Source organism: Diachasmimorpha longicaudata, chromosome 4, assembly GCF_034640455.1.
Source record: "Diachasmimorpha longicaudata isolate KC_UGA_2023 chromosome 4, iyDiaLong2, whole genome shotgun sequence".
Classification (NCBI taxonomy): Eukaryota; Metazoa; Arthropoda; class Insecta; order Hymenoptera; family Braconidae; genus Diachasmimorpha; species Diachasmimorpha longicaudata.
The window spans coordinates 8,055,974-8,077,924 of NC_087228.1; the positions used below are offsets into that span (position 1 = coordinate 8,055,974).

At 37.1% G+C, this 21,951-nt stretch overlaps 2 protein-coding genes across 3 annotated transcripts; both read left to right on the top strand.

The window, feature by feature from the left end:
* The first annotated feature begins 229 nt into the window (after positions 1-229).
* Cnir (cornichon related) lies at positions 230-1,748 on the top strand. Its single transcript, XM_064119413.1, has 4 exons — positions 230-369; positions 591-659; positions 1,161-1,414; positions 1,500-1,748. The coding sequence occupies exons 1-4, from the start codon at positions 289-291 to the stop codon at positions 1,561-1,563; spliced, it is 468 nt and encodes a 155-aa protein (XP_063975483.1). The 5' UTR covers positions 230-288; the 3' UTR covers positions 1,564-1,748.
* Positions 1,749-3,238: 1,490 nt separating this feature from the next.
* Positions 3,239-20,160, top strand: LOC135161621 (1-phosphatidylinositol 4,5-bisphosphate phosphodiesterase classes I and II). Of its 2 annotated transcripts, XM_064119342.1 has the most exons (13): positions 3,239-3,742; positions 4,069-4,215; positions 5,952-6,223; positions 6,304-6,388; positions 8,620-9,037; positions 10,003-10,123; positions 10,291-10,486; positions 12,048-13,412; positions 13,769-13,879; positions 13,958-14,379; positions 14,434-14,734; positions 14,982-15,173; positions 15,499-20,160. In XM_064119342.1, exons 1-13 carry the CDS (start codon positions 3,641-3,643, stop codon positions 15,619-15,621), a joined length of 3,855 nt encoding a protein of 1,284 aa, XP_063975412.1. In that variant the 5' UTR covers positions 3,239-3,640; the 3' UTR covers positions 15,622-20,160. The 2 variants fall into 2 exon arrangements, with proteins under 2 accessions (XP_063975412.1, XP_063975413.1); XM_064119343.1 differs by lacking the exon at positions 13,769-13,879.
* The last annotated feature ends 1,791 nt before the right edge of the window (positions 20,161-21,951 follow it).

Here is a 21,951-nt window from a genome sequence, read left to right on the forward strand (position 1 = left end):
ATTTATTTATTCATCACTAATGAATTTGACGTTTAATATTGTTGTGATAGGAATATTATTGATGAACCCTAGGGGAATCTGGTGACGCAGTTGGCACCTCATCCAACTCGTCCCGCTGACAGCCCAGTCCAGTCGGTACTGTCGGCAATTTTTTGTTCTGTTCTCCCGGTTGTTTCGGACTTACAAACAATGAAAGTGGATTTTAATTATGTGAAGGAATACCGTAAATACAGACCCAGCGACTGAGGACTTTTCTGTGATTCTTTTCATCCGTTGAGTTAAACTACTATGGCCCTGTTTTCGGAGACACTGTTGTTCGCCGTTGCTGTCGTCGATACTGGAGCTGTGTTGTTCGTTCTTGTCTACTTCGTATCCTTTTATCAACAGCTAAGTGTCAATTTGTGATCAGTTTAAGGGAATCGGTTCGAATTTGATGAATGTTCATCAGCGTTTTGTTGATGAGGAGCTGGGTTACTTCAGATGAGGTTAGAGCTGTTGGGGAATTTTTTTTACCGACCGTTATTCCCTAGATTTCAAATTGTCAAGAGCTCAATTGGTCCTACTATTTTTCTTAATTGACAATTATTTAGGTGATTGCACTCTCCGATCTAGAATGTGATTATTTAAATGCACAGCAATGCTGCTTGCGATTGAATAAGGTAATTAATCGTTATTTTAGCGAGCAAAGTATTACATTTGTTTGCAAATGTTTTTTGTTAACAAACCTCTTCCGAGTGAAGAGAAGACAATTTTTATAAGTATAGACAGAGCTTGAAATTAAAAACAGATTGTATAAGTCAAGGTCTCGAGAATTTATCTTATCAAAAATTGAATGAAGTAATCAATGAGAGCAGAATTTGATTTCAATCAATTCCCATGTTCTTCTCTTGTATATTCTTTACTTATCATTCCGTCCTTGAAATTTTCAACGTCCCCGAAGGAAAATGCGTATTGGAAAACCAACGAAAACGTGCCTTTTGTAAAAAATAATTACGAAATCAATTTTCACATAACGACGCAGGGAGAAAAACCCTGACAATGAGACTTTTAAACAATTGTGAGACGATTCCCTCCCCTCAAGTTCTTATCTCTCTTCTTCGTGCAGTCACGTTGTCGTTAAATTTGATAAACTCCTCCTGAGCGTTTATTTTTATTCGCAGTGGGTTGTACCAAAGCTCGTTGCACACACACTTCTCAACGTGATACTGCTGATCCACGGCCAGTGGCTATTGGCCGTGGTGAATCTCCCGATGAGCCTGTGGCTCACTGGCGAGTACTTGACAGTACCCCAGGGCAACATGGGCGTCTTCGATCCCACTGAAATACACAACAGGGGACAATTGAAGAAACACACCAGAGACTGTTTGATTTACCTCGGATATTATCTCATCTTTTTCTTCATTTACCTCTACTGGTATAACACCTTCCCTGGCATCAACCTGTCATTCCTGAGAAGGACATTCTCCAAAAACTCTAACTGTTTCTTTTTCTAATTTCAGTCAGATTATTGCATTACTCAGGGGCGATCCCCTCAACAGAAAAGAGGACGATGTCATCATCTAACCCAGTTTTTCCGCCGATTTTCTTCTTTCGTTTGCAGCTTTATTTTATGGATGGAAAACATGAAAGTAACTGAGAGTGTTGACATCAAATTACGAGGATGTATGAGAAATTATGACTTCCTAGTCCATCACATCTGAATGCACCCAAAAAGAAACGAAATACAGAAAAAATTCTTTACTCTAGAACATTTTTTTAATTATTTCAAACGTCCATGAAATGTTTGAGCACGTCCTTATGCGTCTGACTGTTGTCCCACCCTCGGGGCGATGGCCATTTATCTTCCTAAAAATTCGCCCTCTCATGGAACTCGATAGCCTGGAGAGAAGAATCGAAGAATAGCTTGAAGAAAAAAAAATGTAAAAAAGTTAGCGACCTAGTTTCTCACCCCCTAGTGGAATTAGATTTCTACTGCGGGAAGTGATTTGTTGATTATTCACTGATAAAAAAACCCTCGGACTATGCCACGTAATGAGGATCATTTTAAAAGCCACGTTGGTAAAATCAATTTCCAGGGTTGAACCCTCACGAAAGTTTCGGGAGTGAGGGCATTACAACGTATAAGATGGACTCTTTCAAAAAACATTTCAGGTAGTAAATACCCAATTTAAGATGTTAGACCACTGAGCGATGTGAATAATACATGTCCTCCATTACATGAATCATAAACGATGAAATTAGTCAAATAAATAATTCAGCGAATCCACTATCTCTCGGTGTTCCAGAAGAACAGGGTTAAAGCCAGCTTCACCTTTAAAAAAAAAAACAATCTCTATAGCAGAATCCAAATGCCAATATCCACATCAATCCCAGCGCTCAACCCTTCTTCACTCCTCTGTAATCTCGCGGAAAACAAAAAAATTTCACCCTCCAAAAGGGCAAAAAAATTCAATCAATAAAAGAATGGTTAAAATGTTAAATGATTCAATGAATAAAGAACGTTGAGTCACTAAATGATATAAATAACCCATCAAGTACATCATATATGCCGATATCATTACTCAAATAAATAATTGGGACAAATCAACTGGCCCTCAATGTTGCAGAGGCCACCGAATTAGAAACAGCTTCATCTTCGACGAAAAACACCACCTCAACAGCAGAATCCAAATGCCAATATCCACACAAATCCCATCCTCACCGACTTGACCCTCCTCCCTCCTCCCCTCACTGACAATAATCTCCCCCAGAGCCCGAAACCAAATATTCCACCCTCCACCCCCATAACAATGGTAACAATCTCCCAAAATCGAACGCCTGCGCTTCTTCCACCCCTCCCAAAAAAACCGTCATAAAAAAAAATGAAGCACCGCGCGCGCAGAAACACGACTGGGGCCGCCATCTATCTCGAGCCAGTAGTATAAATTCACCTGCTCTCCTCGCGGGCCGAGGGAAGGCTCAGTGAAAAAGAGAGGAGGAAGGTGATTCCACACAACATTCGAGCTAAAGTGAATGGCCACAAACACAACTGTTTTCATCGTTAAAATAAATAAATAAAAAGTTGTGTGAGAGAGGTGGCCTGATGAGAGTGGAGATGAGTTGGGAGATGATACCAAGTACTTTGTGAAACTGTTGGTGGGTACGGACGAGTGGTGACTGTCCCCTCTGGGCGAATCTCAAACGTAACAAACCTTGTGGCAGGGGTGAGCTGGTGAAAAAGTTGGGGGGAGGGGGGGAGGAGGGTTAAAGTTGGCAAGGTGGTCTCATTATTGTTTTTTTTTTTACTACCACCGGAGTCTGGGGGTTCGGAGTGGAGTTGGAGTTATCTCGGGGATTTCTCCGGCTCGAGTCCATGTCGTGGCACTTGCGGTGCTCTCATCCCCCCCAAGAGGGTACTGTCAACAACATCAAGAGGACACGAGTGACTTTGATACGTTCTTCAAAAGGGAAAAATGCTGGAAATGAGCAATTGGAAGTTACGGGAAGATCGTTGAGGATTTGAAGGCATTTTGGGGTTAACCTGGTCTGTCACAGGGGCGGGGGAGCTCCTGGTGGTGAAAGATTTTTCGTGGACAAGGTCGTGGATACTCGGTGATTGAGATTCTTTTCGGGGTAGCTGAGAGGGTTTTTTACAGTGAAAATGGCGAATAATAAACAACCTGTGGTTAATGCTGTGCAGACGAAGGCTGTGGAGGTGTCACACCAACTCCAGGAGGGCGAGAAGTTCATCAAGTGGGATGAGGCAAGTGAATTTATTAGTCTACATTTCAATTTCACTCGGTACTGAGACCTGGGTATAACTGGGGGGGGGGGGTCTCAGGAGGTAAGACTCAGCTCACTGAGGGTGGATGGATTAAATTGGGGTTTATTGGAATGTATAGGCATAGTTTGTGTTTACATTGGAGTTGCCAAGGTCCTTGGGAAGTTTTTTTTATGAGGAGTTATTAGCATCTCTGGTGGTTTAGCTGAAAGCTGGGGGATTAATATTTTACTCTATTTGGCTTGCATTTTAATGGGGAAGTTTTAGCTTTTATTGGGTTTTTTATGGCCATTTTTGGGTGGTTTCAGGACTCTGGTGTTGCTACCCCAGTGACCCTGCGAGTCGATGAGTTTGGGTTTTATCTTCACTGGGTGGATCAGAACAACGAAGTTGATATGATTGAAATTGCTGTGATACGTGACATTAGAACTGGAAAGTTTGCGAAAATACCAAAGGTATGAAAATTATAAATTGATGGAAATTATTGTTGTCATCAACTTTTTCCCCTTAATGACAAATCAGATATTCTCACACTCTCAAATCAGTCATTCCGCCTGTAATTCACAAAATTACAGGTGCAATTCCAGTCTTTTTATTCCCTGAAAGATGTAAGCACAGCCCTTATCAGACGTGATCAATTGGCAATGGTCAAAGCGCCCTGGAATCTCTATAATTACATCTGGCCAGTGCATAGATGCTAATGACGCACAACCCTAACACACAATAATTATTGACAAAATTATAAATAGCCCATTACCTACTTTGCCGTGCACATCCACTTGTTTATATAATTTTTTTTTTCTCCTCTCTTTCCCTTTTTTTCTTTCCTTTTTAAACACTGAACACACCTACGACGGGGGATAATAATCGTGCTCATAAAGGAGAAAATGTCTTCATGGATTATGTATTCTCACCTGGAAATCGATAGATAAGTCAGAGATATTCTTTGTTGGAGGTGACAGTCGTGTTGAATTTTTGATAACTTTTCATTAGGAGAGACAAGATTTTCGGTTCTTTTGTTTATGCTCAACGCAGTGTCTTAGTCGAGAAGAAAATCGCTAGCCATAAATTACGAAGATGGAAATTGTTCATTTGATTTGAACATAAACAATCGTACGAATACTACTATTTAGAATAAAAATATCAGTCGTAGAGTGGAATTCATGGAAAATATTATGTTACTGCGTGACACGTTTTGGTTTATATGATTATCATTATTCTATTTCATAATTAACTTCTTATCTCTCGGTGGATGAAGGAAATTCCTTATCTTTAGATATTGGATATCCAAAACCAAAAACAACTCTCCATTGACCCAAAGAAAATAACATTTTCTAGAAGGTCCACTCGTATTTCTCACTTTTTGTCATTTTTGAGGATAAAAAAAGCTGTTCCCAGGCAAAAATTAGCTGAACCAAATAAATCGCGGATGATAAATTAGCAATTTGTTTCTTTGATGAGACGAAAATGTCACGAAGGCTTTTTTAGGATGAAAACGTTCCTTATAAACTCGAGCAAATCGAGAAATACTGTGTTATTGAGTCATCAGATTCTTACCATATCATCGTCATTATTCTATTTCAAAATTAGATTCCTACCTTTGAGTATTGATACTTGAAAGGTAAAAATACACTCCCTTACTTCGCATTCAATACGTACGACAGTGTAGAGCATCAAATTGAGTGATATAAATAAAGTTTCTTGTTTGCTTAGAGAATAACAATTTGGTTTGAACAACTAAATCTATTTTTAGAGAATTTAAATAATACCTTTTTAAAAATCCGTTACCCAACTCCCAATAGATCCATCGTTTTTCAAATGTCGAGTCATGAATATTTATAATCGGTATATATTAATTATTAAGTATTTATAATTAAACTTTTATCGTAAAATTAATATTTTTGCTTTGAAGGGGCATTGAAAAACCCTCAAACCGCTGAATTTATGGAATAGTTATCTCAAACTAACTTTCCAACTTCGTAACTTGCCAATGTCCTGAGGGTTTTTGTGTACCTCAGAACATCAATAAAAGCTTGAAAGGGTCTATTGAACAATTTCTGACGCAAGTCAAGGCTTTTTCAATGAATGAACTTGGGAGTGTGACATTATTCTGATAGTAATTCCAATGGCGATAAGCGGATTAATCCGAACAGTGAGGAAATGTAATGATTACGTTATCTCAATTAAACAGGATCCCAAGCTGAAATCACTCGTGTCAATGGGAATTCAGGACAGCTTGGAGGACAAAACCATTACAATCTGCTATGCTTCGGACTTTGTTAATGTAACATTTATAAATTTCTGTGCAACAAGAGCGGAAATTGCACGGCATTGGACAGATCAGTTGCTTCAACTTGCATACAATTTGACCCAGTTGAATAGTAGTACAACAATGTTTTTGCAGAAAGCACATACAAAACTTGTACTCGGGGCTGATAAGACGGGAAAAATAGCGAGTAAAAAGTGAGTTATTAACTTTAATGAAGATAAATTGAAAAAAAATCCAATGGTTTTCTTGATATGCGGCTTGTTCATGGTTTCAGCATCATAAAAATGTTCACATCAAACAAGGAGGACAGGAAAAGAGTGGAGAAGGCACTGGAAAACGCCTCGTTGCCTGCGGGAAAGGTAAACTCCCATCAATCTCACCCAGAGCAGTGCTTTTTCTTAATTAAACTAATGGTTTCAAAACGTAAACAAATGTTTTTTTGATTCGAATGAACATTTCATGCCTGTGAAATTAAATATTGAAATTTATTGATATATTATGATTGTTAATTTGGGATGAATCTATTAGTTATCTTTGATAAGGCCAACATTTTCATTCAAAAGACTGGGCACAATTCCAACGATCTTTATTTCAGTTTAATTTATTTTTAATTATTCCGGATGATTAATTTTTTCTTACAAAAGTACAATAATTTAATTCGACGAAACCATAACTTGTCGTCAGAACAAATTTTTTTTCGAACGTTTTGTCTTTTGTAAACGAAAGCCAATTTTCGGGATTTTCTCTTCCTTCATTCGTCTGTTAATTCACGCAGTGGCTGAATGCCAACATCATTAACCGCACACCGAGAAAATCGCCGACAATTCCAAATTTTTACGATCCTACGTTGTGTCCTTGGTTGACACTCCAAAATACTTGGTACCAACCGATCATTTGCCCTTCATATTTTGAATAATTTTCCATAAATTTATTTTTTCACATTTTGACGATACTCTCGCTGTCACGTAATACCATTTTGTGGGAAATTTCTTGAGATGATTCAAGTATGTTTACTTGAATTCTAGTTAACATTGCTAGAGTTGTTGTGTAACTTGAATTACAATATACAGACGGTTATGTTTAACGACCTTGAAAAATATATCGAAGTCGATGTAAGCATTGAGCGACGGTATAATGCGACTCACGTGATGTGTATCTTGCTTGGCATTACTCTTGATAAAGACGGGGGGTGACGGAGGGGAAGAAGGAGGGGAGGGGGGATTAGTTATCAGGTGGAAGAGAGAAATGAGAATTAATTCACGTTTTTTATGGGATTTTAGTTACACCAAGGTGAATCATAAATTTTTCATTCCTTTCATTTTATTATTTTCTCAACTAGTTCTTTCGATTTTTCTCCTCTCAGCGCTTGAGTGTGAAATTATTTTACATAACTCAGTCTCAAATATAGAAGCAGGATGTTGAGTTAAAAGCAATATTGTTCGGCTGGCAAGTCGATAATCTTTTCTACTTGGCGACTTACGATGGGAAAAAAAGGAGTAACTCTCTTTTTACCACCAACTCGGAGACGTTATATTTTGCCACTGGCATGACTCCAATGAAACCAGAGGAAGCTATAAATCCATTTTATCCTCCTCCCTTGCCCCTTACCACGGGCCTTTTTTCCCCTTTTTCCCCCGTTCGACAATTCGCTTTATCGAGGATATTGCCATATTCCATTGACACTGGACGGCACAAAATGTCAATTGATGTTGAGATATGATAATTCATCCGGAGAATGATGGTCTACCAGATCAGAAAGTTCAGGTTGAGGATTTTTTCCATAATACGAGTCACTGACCCAACGCACTGACGAGCTGCTTGAAACGTTCAACGTAAAATTTTTATTCTCGATCATTTTCAAAAATAAAGAAATTTGTGACGAGGAAAACGCAATATTAAACAACTCCGTTTGAATAAAAAAAAATCGCATGCGAAGATGCCTAAAATAAAAATGGTTTCATTTGGGAATGTGACAGTTGCGAACATAAATAATTGCTTTGCATTCAGTAACAAAATATAGCACTCCGGAGGTGAATCATTCCTATGAATTGTTATGATTCACCTCTGGGGCTTTTCAGGATGAGAATATCTTTTATAACGTGAAGTTAATCGAGAAATAATTGCTTCCTGAGTCGCAGGATTGTTATCAGTAGTATTCCCTACAGCATTTATTCTTTATCTTTCAATGTTGTATATGGAAAATGAAAAAAATGTAGCACAGAATAATGAATTTTCGTTTCGATGGACGGAAAGTCGCATTTTTAGTTTTATTTATTGGTTATTTATTATTGACGTGGGTAGAGATATTGGTCTGCGCCTACGCTAGGGCGAAAAATATCGTTCTAATCACGGGAAATAAAATAAAGAACCCTTACCGTCGTCCCTACCACCCTCGCTTTGGGCTCGGATGGTCATTTCGTGCGTGGGCACGACCTCTTTATTTGAAAAATTCGTGTTTTACATGAGAATTTTTTTTAGTGTCGGACCCCAAGTCGAATGAACAATATTGAAAACTTTTTTCATTTTGAAAAAAATTGCGACAATTGGAAATTACGTCCATTAATAATGAAATGTCCTAATTGTTCTGCAGAATGATGCTGTCCCAGTCCAGAAATTTCAATTCGAGGATTTTTTCAATTTCTACAAGTCACTGACCCAGCGCACTGAGGTGGAAAAAATTTTCGATGAAATAACTGGAAATACCAAGAGACGACTCATGAATGTCAATCAGCTGGTGGAATTTCTCAATCAATCCCAGAGAGATCCTCGTCTCAATGAGATACTCTATCCTTATGCGAATACAGCTCGGGCAAAGGACATCATCAATCAGTACGAGCCGAACAAATTTAACGCCAACAAAGGACATCTTAGCTCCGATGGTTTCCTCAGGTATCTCATGAGCGAGGACAATCCCATCGTCGCTATGTCGAAGTATGATTTATCGGATGACATGGATCAACCGCTCGCACATTACTTCATCAATTCTAGTCACAATACTTATCTAACTGGTGAGTGTCGCCTTGGTTTTTTTTATTTTGCATTTTATTACCAGTGGTTAGCTTGTTGTGGCTAATGAGATACTGGGAAATGAGCAGTGATACTGAGTTATTATCGAATCTCGACGTTTTTATTGTTATTCTAGCTTCCGCAGGCTACTGATAATTCTTGGATGGAATAATGCATTGCATGGCTCAGGGATGGGTCAATTGAGTAGCATAAATGCACTTTTTTTGTCGTTACGTTGTTCTGTAGTCGAAGAAAGTTTCTACTCTCTAAACAGAATTTAGACATTTCAAAATCCCATTATTTGAATGTTCAACCAGCAGAAGAGACTGAAAATCATTTCCATTTTTCGTCACCATTACGGAAAAACAATCTAGTTGGCAGACGTCTCTTGTTGGATCTCGTACATGAAATGAGTCATATTTTATTTTATTGGGATACTCAGACGAAGAACAATATCGTCCTCGAGCTGATATTTTTGCCGTTCTAACGTGAATCTTTCCGTAGCAAAGACAATTTAATCATGAAAATAAATTACTTGATATCCCGACGTCATGAATATTGAATTCCTGCTCGATTATTCTGTCCAGTTATTTTTCAGTTTACGATTTTCGATGAATTCCTACGAAGCTCCACTTAAACGTTATCTTCTGCCATTCAAAACTTGCCATTCAATATTACATATTGATACACAACCATAAATAACTGACACATCATGAATATATATCTCGGAAGTGGCGATGGCAGACGCACGATAATTTAATAACGCCTTTTAATTGCGGTTGGGTTTGAGTGATAAGACACCACAGCCAAGCCTTGGAGTAGTCGATGCATTTTCTGCGGCCCTTAGAAAGTTACCAATGGATTAATGAATGAAAAAAAAAATTTGTAGATTCCAAATCCTCAACACCCGCCTTTGCGAAGTGATTATCTGCCCGTTTTACCTAATTTTTAATTTCCAACACAACAGGTCATCAATTAACTGGCAAAAGTTCAGTGGAAATCTACCGCCAATGTCTCCTCGCGGGTTGTCGATGTGTTGAGCTCGACTTTTGGAATGGAAAATTCGATGAGCCTGTAATTGTTCACGGGTAAGTGCCCTTCTTCCTGTACTCAACAATTAACACCTAAATAAATAAAGCTTGAGTAGCTGTTGTCAATGGAGACTAGCATTACCGATTTAAATAGCATAAAGTAGTCCTAATTGCATTGTAAAAGTGAAAATGACAAAATATCCATGCATAATATTGAAAAACAGATACACATTTGTGCCTGAAATATGCGCTCGGGATGTAATCGAGGCGATAGCGGAGAGTGCCTTCAAAACCTCGGAATTCCCAGTCGTGCTCAGTTTCGAGAATCACTGCAATCCCAGACAACAGGCTAAGATCGCTCAGTATTGTAGGGAGTACTTTGGTGATATGTTGCTTGCTGCCCCACTCGAGTCACACAAGGTATTGCAATAGTGCTATTTAGTTTATGCAGGCGAGTGGTTTATATATTGTACACTGAGACGAAAAAAAAATTACGGTATTTGTTTACTCAATACCCGACAACTGAGGCCAATTATAGAGTAGTATCATATTACAGAATAGTTGTAATATGTGGAATAAATTCACACACGTTTATGAAATAAATTCCAGAATAAAGAAGATGGAGCACATCGTGACATTGAAACGTGGCTCACATTATCCACGAGGATTTAACGAAATTACACGTTTTGTTAGCTGTTGTAGACAATGGGGCTTTGGAATATTTGTTTTCCTTTCCAATATTTTTTTCAACTAAACGTCGACTCCCATTTCCATTGTATAAGAATAGGGATTGCTCATAATTGTTAAAAATTTTGTTGTAAATGAGAATAGATTTTTTTTAACGGTTACAATTATATTCCACGACACCCAGCCCTCATTCTGCAATAAATATCTAACTAACTGCGATGACTGGATTATTGAGTTAATCGTAAGCTGTTTTTTCTCTCAGTGTACACTATAATGCCTTTTAATTATTATTACATCCCCCTAGATATTAAATTTGTTTGCTCAGTCCTCAAGGTACAGAGAGATATTCCCACAATAGTATAAATTGTATAGAAAATATACAATTCCGATCAATTCTTGTTAAATCCTTTTAGCCCAGTGACTCACTCGTCTACATCGATATATTTCAATCCAAACCTCCCACATTTGTAGACTGTTAGCCCTTCTTAAAATTGTATGGTCATTTTGCCAGGCTAGACATTGAGTATACGAGAAAGAATCGATGTACAGTACTTGAGTATTTTCTCATCAAATATTTGGAAGTCGTGTGGGCTGAACTCGTTGAAGACATTTTTTTTTGTTGTAGAATCAATAATTCCATATTATTACTGGTAAAACCATCACGAATCATTTCATCATGAGTCATTATTTTCATAATAAACAAAAAGAATAGAAGAGTAGAACGTAAATAAATCTGATTTATCGAAGTTCCACATTATCAATTTTCAATAAATGTTAATAACTATTGAATCATTGGAATTGCGTAAAGACCGATCTGTTAAATACACCAAATAGGATGTAGAGCATGAAATAAAGATAAATAATGAACCTGATTACTCATGTGATGAATTATCCATGTGATGACATGATCGGTAGCCTCACAACTCTGCATTAAGTAGAGGTAATACCATTGATTCCAGCTCTACTCATTATTTTAATTCATAATTCCCATTGATAGCTGGATTACGTATGACAAAACATTTTATCATAGTTTCATCCCGTTATGCAGGGTATTGCATCAGATTTCAATTATTAATTACTTTTACATCATCCTTTAATACCACCAACGAACTGGACACATACTACAATCGATAATAATATTACGAACAAGAAATTGATACAAAGAGCGCTGAATTATTCACGTTCATAATTTTACGTACAACTAAATGTTCCACTCAAACTTCAGACTGGCATGATGATCACCCTCTAAAATTCTTCAAGAATCCCCTAAGTATCACTTGTAAAATTTCTCTAGCTCGAGCCAGGCCAGGAGCTTCCACCCCCTTCTCTCCTCAAACGAAAAATTATAATAAAAAACAAGAAGAAGCACAGGAACCACAAAAAAGACCACAAGAAACACCACGCAGTGCCTGTGGATGGTGTCGCCCTTCAAGAATCGGACGAGGCAGCTAATGCTGAAGGAGAGAACGGTCCTCCTCCGGACATAATTCCTCAGAATGAAGTTGATGGTGTTCTAGTTAGCGAGCAGGCCGAATCAGTAGGCAATGGTGAAGTGAATCATCCCCCTAGCATGGTAATGCAACAACGCCAATCTTCGAAAGACAGCAATCCAGATGATGAGGACGAGGAAGACGAGTCTAGCACAGAAGAGGAGGAGTCAAATGTTGATGACATAAAAATGAGAATGAGAAACAAGGCTGCTGCACCAGACAAAGCTGCGGCAACAGCTAAGGAGACTGAAGCTGGTGAGGAGATCTCTGCCCTAGTCAATTATGTCCAACCTGTTCACTTCAACAGCTTCGAGAGTTCTGAGAAGAAGAATCGAAACTATGAGATGTCCTCGTTCGATGAGAAGCAGGCGACGACATTGCTGAAGGAGAGACCTCTGGAGTTTGTTAACTACAACAAGCATCAGCTGTCTAGGGTGTATCCAGCTGGTACCAGATTTGACTCGAGCAACTTCATGCCTCAGGTCTTCTGGAATGCTGGCTGTCAACTTGTCGCTCTGAATTATCAGACCCTAGATCTTGCCATGCAGTTGAACATTGGAATATTCGAGTATAATCAGAGATCTGGCTATTTGTTAAAGCCCGAGTTCATGAGGAGAAAGGACAGGAGGCTCGATCCATTCGCTGAGTCCACAGTTGATGGCATCATTGCTGGGACTGTTGTCATTCATGTGCTCTCAGCCCAGTTTCTCAGTGATAAGAGAGTGGGAACTTATGTTGAAGTCGATATGTATGGACTTCCAGCTGACACTGTCAGAAAGAAGTTCAAGACGAAAATTGTTCCTAATAATGGGATTAATCCTGTTTATGATGAGGAGCCTTTTGTTTTTAAGAAGGTTGTCCTGCCTGAATTGGCTTCCCTCAGGATAGCTGCCTATGAGGACAGTGGAAGGCTTATTGGTCACAGGGTTTTGCCGGTTGTGGGACTATGTCCTGGGTACAGACATGTTACTCTGAGGAACGAGTGTGGACAGCCCAGACCTCTCGCTAGTCTCTTTCTACATGTCATCGTGAAGGATTACGTGCCTGATGGATTCAGCGATTTTGCTGAGGCCCTGGCTAATCCTATAAAGTATCAGAGCGAACAGGAGAAGAGGGAGAAACAACTTGAAAGACTTACTGATGCTAATGATGGACTGGATGAGGATGAGGTGAGGAGCTTTCACTTTGGCTGTTTGGATTTATGTTTTGGGGAGCTAATTATACTGTGTTTAATATTTGGTTTTGAATATTGCCTCATACTGGGGAAATCCAAGTGGCATTTACTGTTTACCATTGATTCTTCTGTGGATTTTGGCATTTTATCATCACTTTTTTTTTATTGCACTGGTTAATTACAGTTTCTTATCTTCTCATACATGAGTTTTCCCTTCAAATAATTTACTTTCCAACTTACGCCTTCAGTAAGTTCCAATGAACTAAAAATCTTGTCAAAGCATTTGGATATCCCCAATGTACATGTTTTTTATTGTGGTTGACTAACATTTGTTTGTGCCTGCTAACCTAGGATAATGAGAAAGATAATGTAAAAGAGAAAGAGAAAGAGAGGGAAAAAGATAAAGATAAGGATAAGGATAAAGATAAAATTGGTGGTGGAACGAGTGCATCCAAATCAGCTGTGAGTCTTCAGCTTTTGTCTGTCACAAGCCAAACCCTATCCGTGAAAATGGATGATTAAAAGTATTTTTTCACTCAGGACGAACCGACGAAAATGAAGAGACTGCAGTCCCAGGGAGAACTACCAACTCCAACTCTCCCATCAGGCAGTCCCCATGGGCGATCACTCACAGCTGGGGCCAGTGTACCTGAGACACCCGAGCAGGAGGATGGACCAGCTAGTGTACCAGCTTCAACTGTCGATGGGTCTGCTAACAAAACTCCACTGACTGTTGTCACCATTGGTGAGGGAATTGTTGCTGAGAGTCTAGAGAAACTCATGGATAATAAATTAGTTAGAGAGAAGAAAACGGAGTTGGATAAAAAATTAGAGGCTCTCAGGAGAAAGCAGGAGAAGGAAAAATTGCGATTACAGTCGCAAAAAGGGTCTCTGGATGGAGAGAAGCATAAATCAAAATTTTACAGCACAAAATTAGTGAAGCGCCTCTCTACCAAAAACATGTAAGTATTTTTATCGCAAAAAAATCAGCGGATGTTATAAGACTGTACTTGCAGTTTTTCGAGCGACAGCAGCATCACTCCATTGCCAGAAACATCTGAGAATCCTGAAGTGGGTAAAGATGGAGTGGATGTGAGGGGTTTGCCAAGGAGCCAGAGTGAACGATTATTGACAGTTTGTAAGGAACACGTCAACCAGGAGCGTGAATTGCAGGAGAAGTACCACGAGAGTGTGTTCAGTGTTCTTGAGAAAGTGATGAAAGCATCGCAAACGAACCAATTGAAGACCCTTAGAGTGCTCCTTGAACGAGAGACCAATAATGCTATGAGAAAACTACAGGAAATTCGACATGGAGAGGTGAGAGATTGTTTATTCACGTGGCTTTTCACTTGTGGAATTCCCACTCGAAGGGATAAGTGATATTTTTATTTTTAGAAACAACATTTAGTAGAGTTGAAATGCTTGTGAGGTGAAATTGTTTGAGAGATTGAAACGAAATAAATTTTTAATCGAGCTTCATTCAAATGATTTTTTCTACTTTAATTATTCTCTACCATGGTAATTAAATAATTAAAGATGTAACAATGAATGTTTTGATGCACAGGTGAAGCAGTTGGCGAAAGTGCACAAAGACAAAGCCGAATTGGACCGTATGAAACGTGAAGTGGCGAAGACGACTGTTGAGAAAGGGGTCAATGAGTGTACTAGGTTAACAGAGATTTATGAACAGAGAAAATGTGAGTTGGAGAGGCAGCATGAGGAGGTTCGACAGAGGCTCGACGAGGAGAGGAATAAGGTACGATGAGTGAACAATTTTATCGTTCTCTTTGGAATTGAAACTGCGGATTTGTTTCTGACGGATTGATTACAGAAAAATCAAAAGTTCACCATTACTTGTCTTTCTTTTTAATAAATGCAAAAGCATGATTATAAAAACATCGATTGAAATAGAACTCCGTCGTTCTAATTTTTGACAATGGCAACACACTTTGGACAATAGTGATTCACCAACTAGTCAGTTGAATTGATCAATTTATTCAAACATTGGGTGTTCAATCTAGCCAATTAACCATTACCAGTATTCATGCATCACTTCGATAATGCCAACTCTCCTGTTACAGGTAAGGCAACAACTCTGTGCTGATTACACTAGTCGTTACAAGAAGTACGAAAGTGGTGAGCTTCCAGTATCGCCATCAGGGGGTACAAGCATCCCCGAGGCTTTGAGTAGTACAACTTACTGAATCAACGTTTGAGAAAGAAAAATCCAAAGAAATACGAGGAAAGAACTCGTCATGATGGACATTGGAGGCCACGAGAAATGAGTCTCGTTTTGTTTTCACCTGGTCTGCCGTCTGCACAGGATGGATAATCCAGGGAGGGCGAGAGGGGAATATTTATTCATTGAAACTGAGATGCTTCTCCCAGGGCTGACATCTGCATCGGGATATTCAAGTGTGCCATGTGCTCCTAAAGAATCCAATCCGTGGGATTTATTCCAATCTCTTCTGGAAAGTTATCCAAGTACACGGCATTAATTGAATGTATTTCATGATATTTCCAGTCGTCCAAGATCATTCTCCCCAGTAATTTTATCGTCTCTGATTGCCATCTTAAAGATTAACGAAGAATATTGTATCTTTTAGTGGGGTATTTTTTGTTTATTTTCTTACAGTATTATGTATCTGAACAATGCTGAATTTACATTAATTCATCCATAAAGAAGTTGAGAAGTGGAGATTATGTACTCGTGCTACGGAGATGCAAAAAAAAATTTTGAGATAGTGCGAGATCTACGAATGGAAGGTATATTGATTCTAAATAAGTGTAAACTGTTTTTCAAAAGAACAAAACGTAATGGCAAAATAACTGAGAAAAAAAAACTATAAACGATTGCGCTTCACCTTGTTGTTATATACATAAGACGTTATTTATTCGAGGAATAATGGTACGAATGGATTAATAATAATTCTAATCGCGTCCTGAATTTGAATATTTTTTTTTTCGGGTATGTTGTGAATTTTTTTTCTGTGATGAGCAGGGACGAATGTCGAAGGGATACCGGGGAGGGCAGAAGGGGAGGGGGAGTTTATTATTCTATATACGCTTATATCCTCAAATAATTTAATCACTGATTGTTAAATAAAATGACAAGGGTATAATTAACTTAAAACTAATTATCGTGGTTCGATGGTAACTGAAAGTTTTCAGAATTTTATTTTTCAACATTGACGAGAATAAAGTAAATTCGTGGATAACTTGATATACTGAGGGGGATTTTAGAATCTCTGATTGTTTATTTATTTATTTTTTTCTCGATTATCAGGAAGCTACGTGTTTCTAGGCGTAATGAATATAATGATTAAACTGATATATAAAAATATACGACAGCTCTGAAGGAAGACAATCAAAAAATCAATGAAATTAATGAACATACTACACATTGTAAGGCATTATAGTGGTTAAAATTCCCCTTGTTGTTTCTAATCGTAATTAATTATGACAAAAATTGAATTCCTACACAGAACGGAGTCCTCATTAATCGTAATATTTAATAGGGTAATATCAGGTAATATCGTATGATGACATTTTTTTATTTAATTTTTTTCTTTCTCGTGGAAAACGATTCATCAGAAATAATATTTGCGCTTTGAAATTCTTGATCGATAATTATACAATATAAAATGAGAAGATAAGAGTGATAAGGAAAATAATATCGATCAAAAAACAGACTTCCTTTCAATGTTTAGATGGTTTACAAAATTCTTGACAATTTAATTGACAAGATGGAAGTCTGGGGATTATCGTCGAAGAGTTCGGAAGGCAGGTAACTCTCATTAATTTCGAACGGGACGCGTTTGTGATATTAAAGGATCTCAAAGCAATCGTAGAATCGCAACATATAAGAGTCTAACGGGTGGAAAGGGGAGAGGGATGGTTATAAAATCGTAGAAACATTTTGAATTATACAATTGTATGGAAGTCGACTGATATACTTGATAAATTAATCATTAATCCATAAATTTTTATGCGTAAAATGACAAGAATACTGAAGAGACATTTTGGATAAATTTATTTATTTGAAACATACTGTCAAACATTTTTCGATTCACGGGATAATTTACGACGATAATTTGAGGGAATTTCGAAAGAAAAAACGACTTCGAACCGTTCTTCTTGACTCCATCAATCCGTTATTACTTAAGATTGCATTTTGTAGAGTAGGATACATTGTAAAAAATTCTAATTAAGAAAACAAGCGCAAGTGAAAATGATCAGTCTACTCTTTCTCTGGAAAAAGTTGGGAAAAAACTCTCTCCACGAAATTATCATTTTTCTTAATCAGTCAAAAATTGTAAAAAAACGTTGAATTTTGAAAATTGATTTTGATAATTAAATGTAGGGGAGATTAAGGAACTTCTGATGTTCAACGAGATTGATATTGTCATATCTATGAGAGAATGTATCTCGTCGATAGCCAATAGACGTTTGAAATTGTATTCTGCAAGCCATGAAAAACGATCATTTATAACTTAATGATCAACTGAAAAATGAAGTCTCAAAATACTTTCCGTTGCAATTTTGCCGATGAATAATAAATTTGCGGTCTCCATTTGCCATAATAAGTTCGACATGAATATATTTATACATTAAAGTAGATAATGTAAACAATAGAGATTATTATATTCGCGTTGAACAAGAAAATTATTATGTGGTGTTGCTGTTGATGTTGTTTGATGATAAATGTAGCTAAAGTCGAAGTAGATAGATTAAAATATTTGGTAACTGTAATTGTACAACGTGAATAGTGGCATAGTTGAATTTTTAGAAATGCTATTTTGTGCTGGAGTGTCAATTTGCGAGAGAATAGAATCTGCTTCCAAAATCCAAATGTCGATAGAACTGAGTGACAATTAAGGATTGTTTTTTTTTGTGTGTACATGACGATACCGAAGAGACACGAGTGATTGTAATGATACAACTCTCCGTTTTCAATATCTTCGGTCTCCCAAGAAAAAAAAAACCGACAAAGTAATGGAACTTTATTCAGCTTGACACCATTGGTCTTCCCATTTGATAAAAAAAATCTGAAAAATCTTCCTTTAACAATTATGCAATATTTTGTGCTCTTCCAAGCCAGAGACAGCAGATAATTTATTAATCTTTATATCAATTTTAATTGATAAAAAGCCTCGGCTTATTTCCACATATGAACTCCACGTGTGGTCATCTGCCTTGACGTTTTAAATGTTCACTTAGCCAGGAAATAGCTCGAACTCCGAAACTACAGGTAGATGGCTCAATTAAACTCAATGAACAATATGTGAAAAAAAATATTTTACGGTGCCACGGTGATGTATCGCTCAATGGTACAGTGTATGTTATAAGTGTAAGTGTAGTTGAAACGGCCTACAGACTAATCGTAGCTATAATTTTATGAAGAAAAAAATAATATGAATCTCCCGATTCTTCAGTGAAAATAACAAAATCTCTTCGACCTTGAACAGACACTAAAAAAATTTGGAAATAATAGATGGAAAAAAATACTGTTACAACGATCTTCTGTACCTGATCGATGCCAATTTGAATCTCAAGTCGTGTAGAAAGTCTTTGACAGGCAAGAGAAAAAATAAAACCAAAGTATCAACGAGGATTGAAACATGAAAGAAAATACAGTGTGGAGAAGTATTATTTAGGTATCGACTGTGCGCCGAGGCTGTTCGGTCAGGCATTCTTTTTTCGTTTCAGAGTCACTTTGATACTGTTTTAAAAAAAATTGAGGAACCTTTCTATGCTTATAAAAAATGCCGTTGCTATTAGCTGAGTATCTACTTTGAGGGAAGATGCCCTTCAAGAACTCTATGATAGTATCGGAGCTACGAAGTCTCTTTATAATATATAAAAAGAAAATGATGGCAGGTGAAAAAATAGAAGTACTCAAGTGCGGTAACACTGAGCGATGAGCATCGGACGAGAACTCTGTATTTATCAGACTTTAAGGTGATACGAGGGTCTTCGGTATAAAATGGAAGTCTTTAACGTCGATGTTGCATTCATAAACGAGCTCAGATTGCGAGCTCGTTAGTGAAAGATGCGTTTGATGCGTATGTTTTGTATAAAATGGGCTTTAAATGAAGTGTTTCAGTTTTATGGAGAATAGGGAGTATTTGCTGCATTATTCAATATCTCGATGAGTGGAACGGGTTTTATTAGTTCGATGAAAGATTCAAATTTTTCGAAGAAAAGAAGCATTCAACAATATCCTGCACAAGTCTACTGAGTTTGCCGAATTTTTATTAGGGGAAAACAAATTAAAGCGATTTTTATAAATTTATTTATGAATTTTACAATGCAAACATTTTTTTTGAAAGAAGAAAAGGTATTTCCACTCAATGAGAATTCGGATCCATTGTATCATTTTTAGGTGTCGATTAATTATTATTACACTGTTGTCAACGTTCTCAAAACTCATTGTTACTGTACCATTGCACAATTAATTTATTTATGAAGATGAAGACGATTCCGTTGATATATTAAAATGGTTGTAAGTGTTGTTAGAAAATGTGTGTCTGATATGTAGTTTTACGAGGGAGTTACCAATGTTCTCTGGGATTCTCTGGTAATTTTTAGATTGTAATTAGAACGACAATTGTGTAAGATACTTCAGGTCGGCCGTCGTACCATCAATAGCTGTTCCACTTTTTGTTGACTTCCACTTTGTTTTGTTTTTCCAGATTGTTTGCCAATCTCGTTAGACAATAATAATTTTTTGTTGTGTATTACTCGATTATTTGTTTCTTTTTCTCCTTCGACCTGGTTCCTTTTTTATTTGACCCGTGTGGGAGGGATTCTGGTGAATGGCGGTAGATTTTTGGTGACGTTTTTTCGTTTTCCATGTGCCAGTCGATGTTGTTAATTCGCTACGCTTTTATTGTTACAATACTGCCGACAATAAGTTATAGCACGCGCTCATCACACGGAGAAAAAAAAATTATGTGTTATTGTACGTAACGATGGGTTAATTTATGTGACACGTAAAAACTCGGGCGAATTAATTTCATTGAACAAAACTCGTAATTTTTTACTTTGTATGAGAAGTTGAAAAATAATATTGAGGACATATTCAAGAAGTCATGTTCTGATTTCTTTAACATAGTGTTTATTTTGAATTTTTTATTGATAAAAAAACGTGAAGTAAAGCCCCGAACTTCTTGAATGGAATCTGTTACAAAGTAGTACAAGTTCAATAAAAAACCAATAGAATATTCCATCGAAGTCCCTGCAGTTTTTATGGATTTTTTTCGTATGTGGATTCACACGAATGACCGTAATTTCTACGACGTATTACTTATGCTTCCCTATTACGTCTTACGTCGTACTTTTTACGTGGCACTTTTTTCTAAAACTTCTTTTTTTCTCCGTGCACTATATAGCTCGTGTGAACATCTATGGAAATTGAATGTCGGTGAAGAGATGAAAATTTTCAAATGCAAAAAACATGCATTTCTCACGTGTTATCCACTAGCATTATATGTATACATAAATATACTTATATATTTTATGATGAAAGTACATAATCGTTAACTGGTAAAAGCGCAATTAATATTGTAAAAACTACTCGTAACAACTCCTCTTATTCGTTGCATTAAGAATTACACCAGTTTTACTTTGTCGAAACAAAAAAAAATTACATTTGTGAAATTTGGAAAAAAAATTCACTTGTCGAAATTGTAGAGGCCATTCTGTCATTGATTTCGGAGGAAATTAAACGCCAATTAAGTGGATGAAAATTTATTGAGACAATGGTGAGAGACATGTTGGTAGAAATCATCCGATAATTTTCCTCTCTGACTCACTTGTGCCTTGCCCTCGAACATCCCCTTCCCCTCAAAAATTTTTCTGTACACGAGAGAAAAAAATGAAAATTTCTCCAAATCCCCTTCTCGATCCGTTTTTCTAGTTAAGTTAAATTATGAAATTAATACGTAATGTGACAAATTTCTTCGATGTTCGATGTTCGCTTCTATCGAGATAAGTGATTATATTTGAATATAATTATGATTATATGGTAAGAGGTGGATTTAAGTGTTAATGCTTATTCATAAGCGTACACATCCACATGTATCATAACTGAGATTGCACTCGCAAATGTATCGATAAAATTATTCGATATTAACAATAAAATAATATGACTTAAATGGATTTTCATGTTGTTGAGGAGCTCCTGGGAGGACAGAGGAAAGGTACCACTTACAATAATTAATAAATCACTTTATTTTTGTCTCAAGGACCCGAATTCACGGTATTCTACTTTCTATTCTGATATGAGAAAAATCAATATGCATTTAGTGCAATTTCTGAATTTTTTACGTCGATCGTCAGAGAAGTTCATCAACATTCAAGACTAATTGAAGACCAAGTTTGTTTTTTAAAGAATATCTCCAAAGCCACGAAAAAGGACAAAATTTTCACAATAACCTTTTTTGTAGGAAAGCAACAGTTCTGCAGAAAAGGTTCAATGAAAATTTTTTCATTGTTTATAGGTTCTACGATATTCATAAAAAAACAAGGCT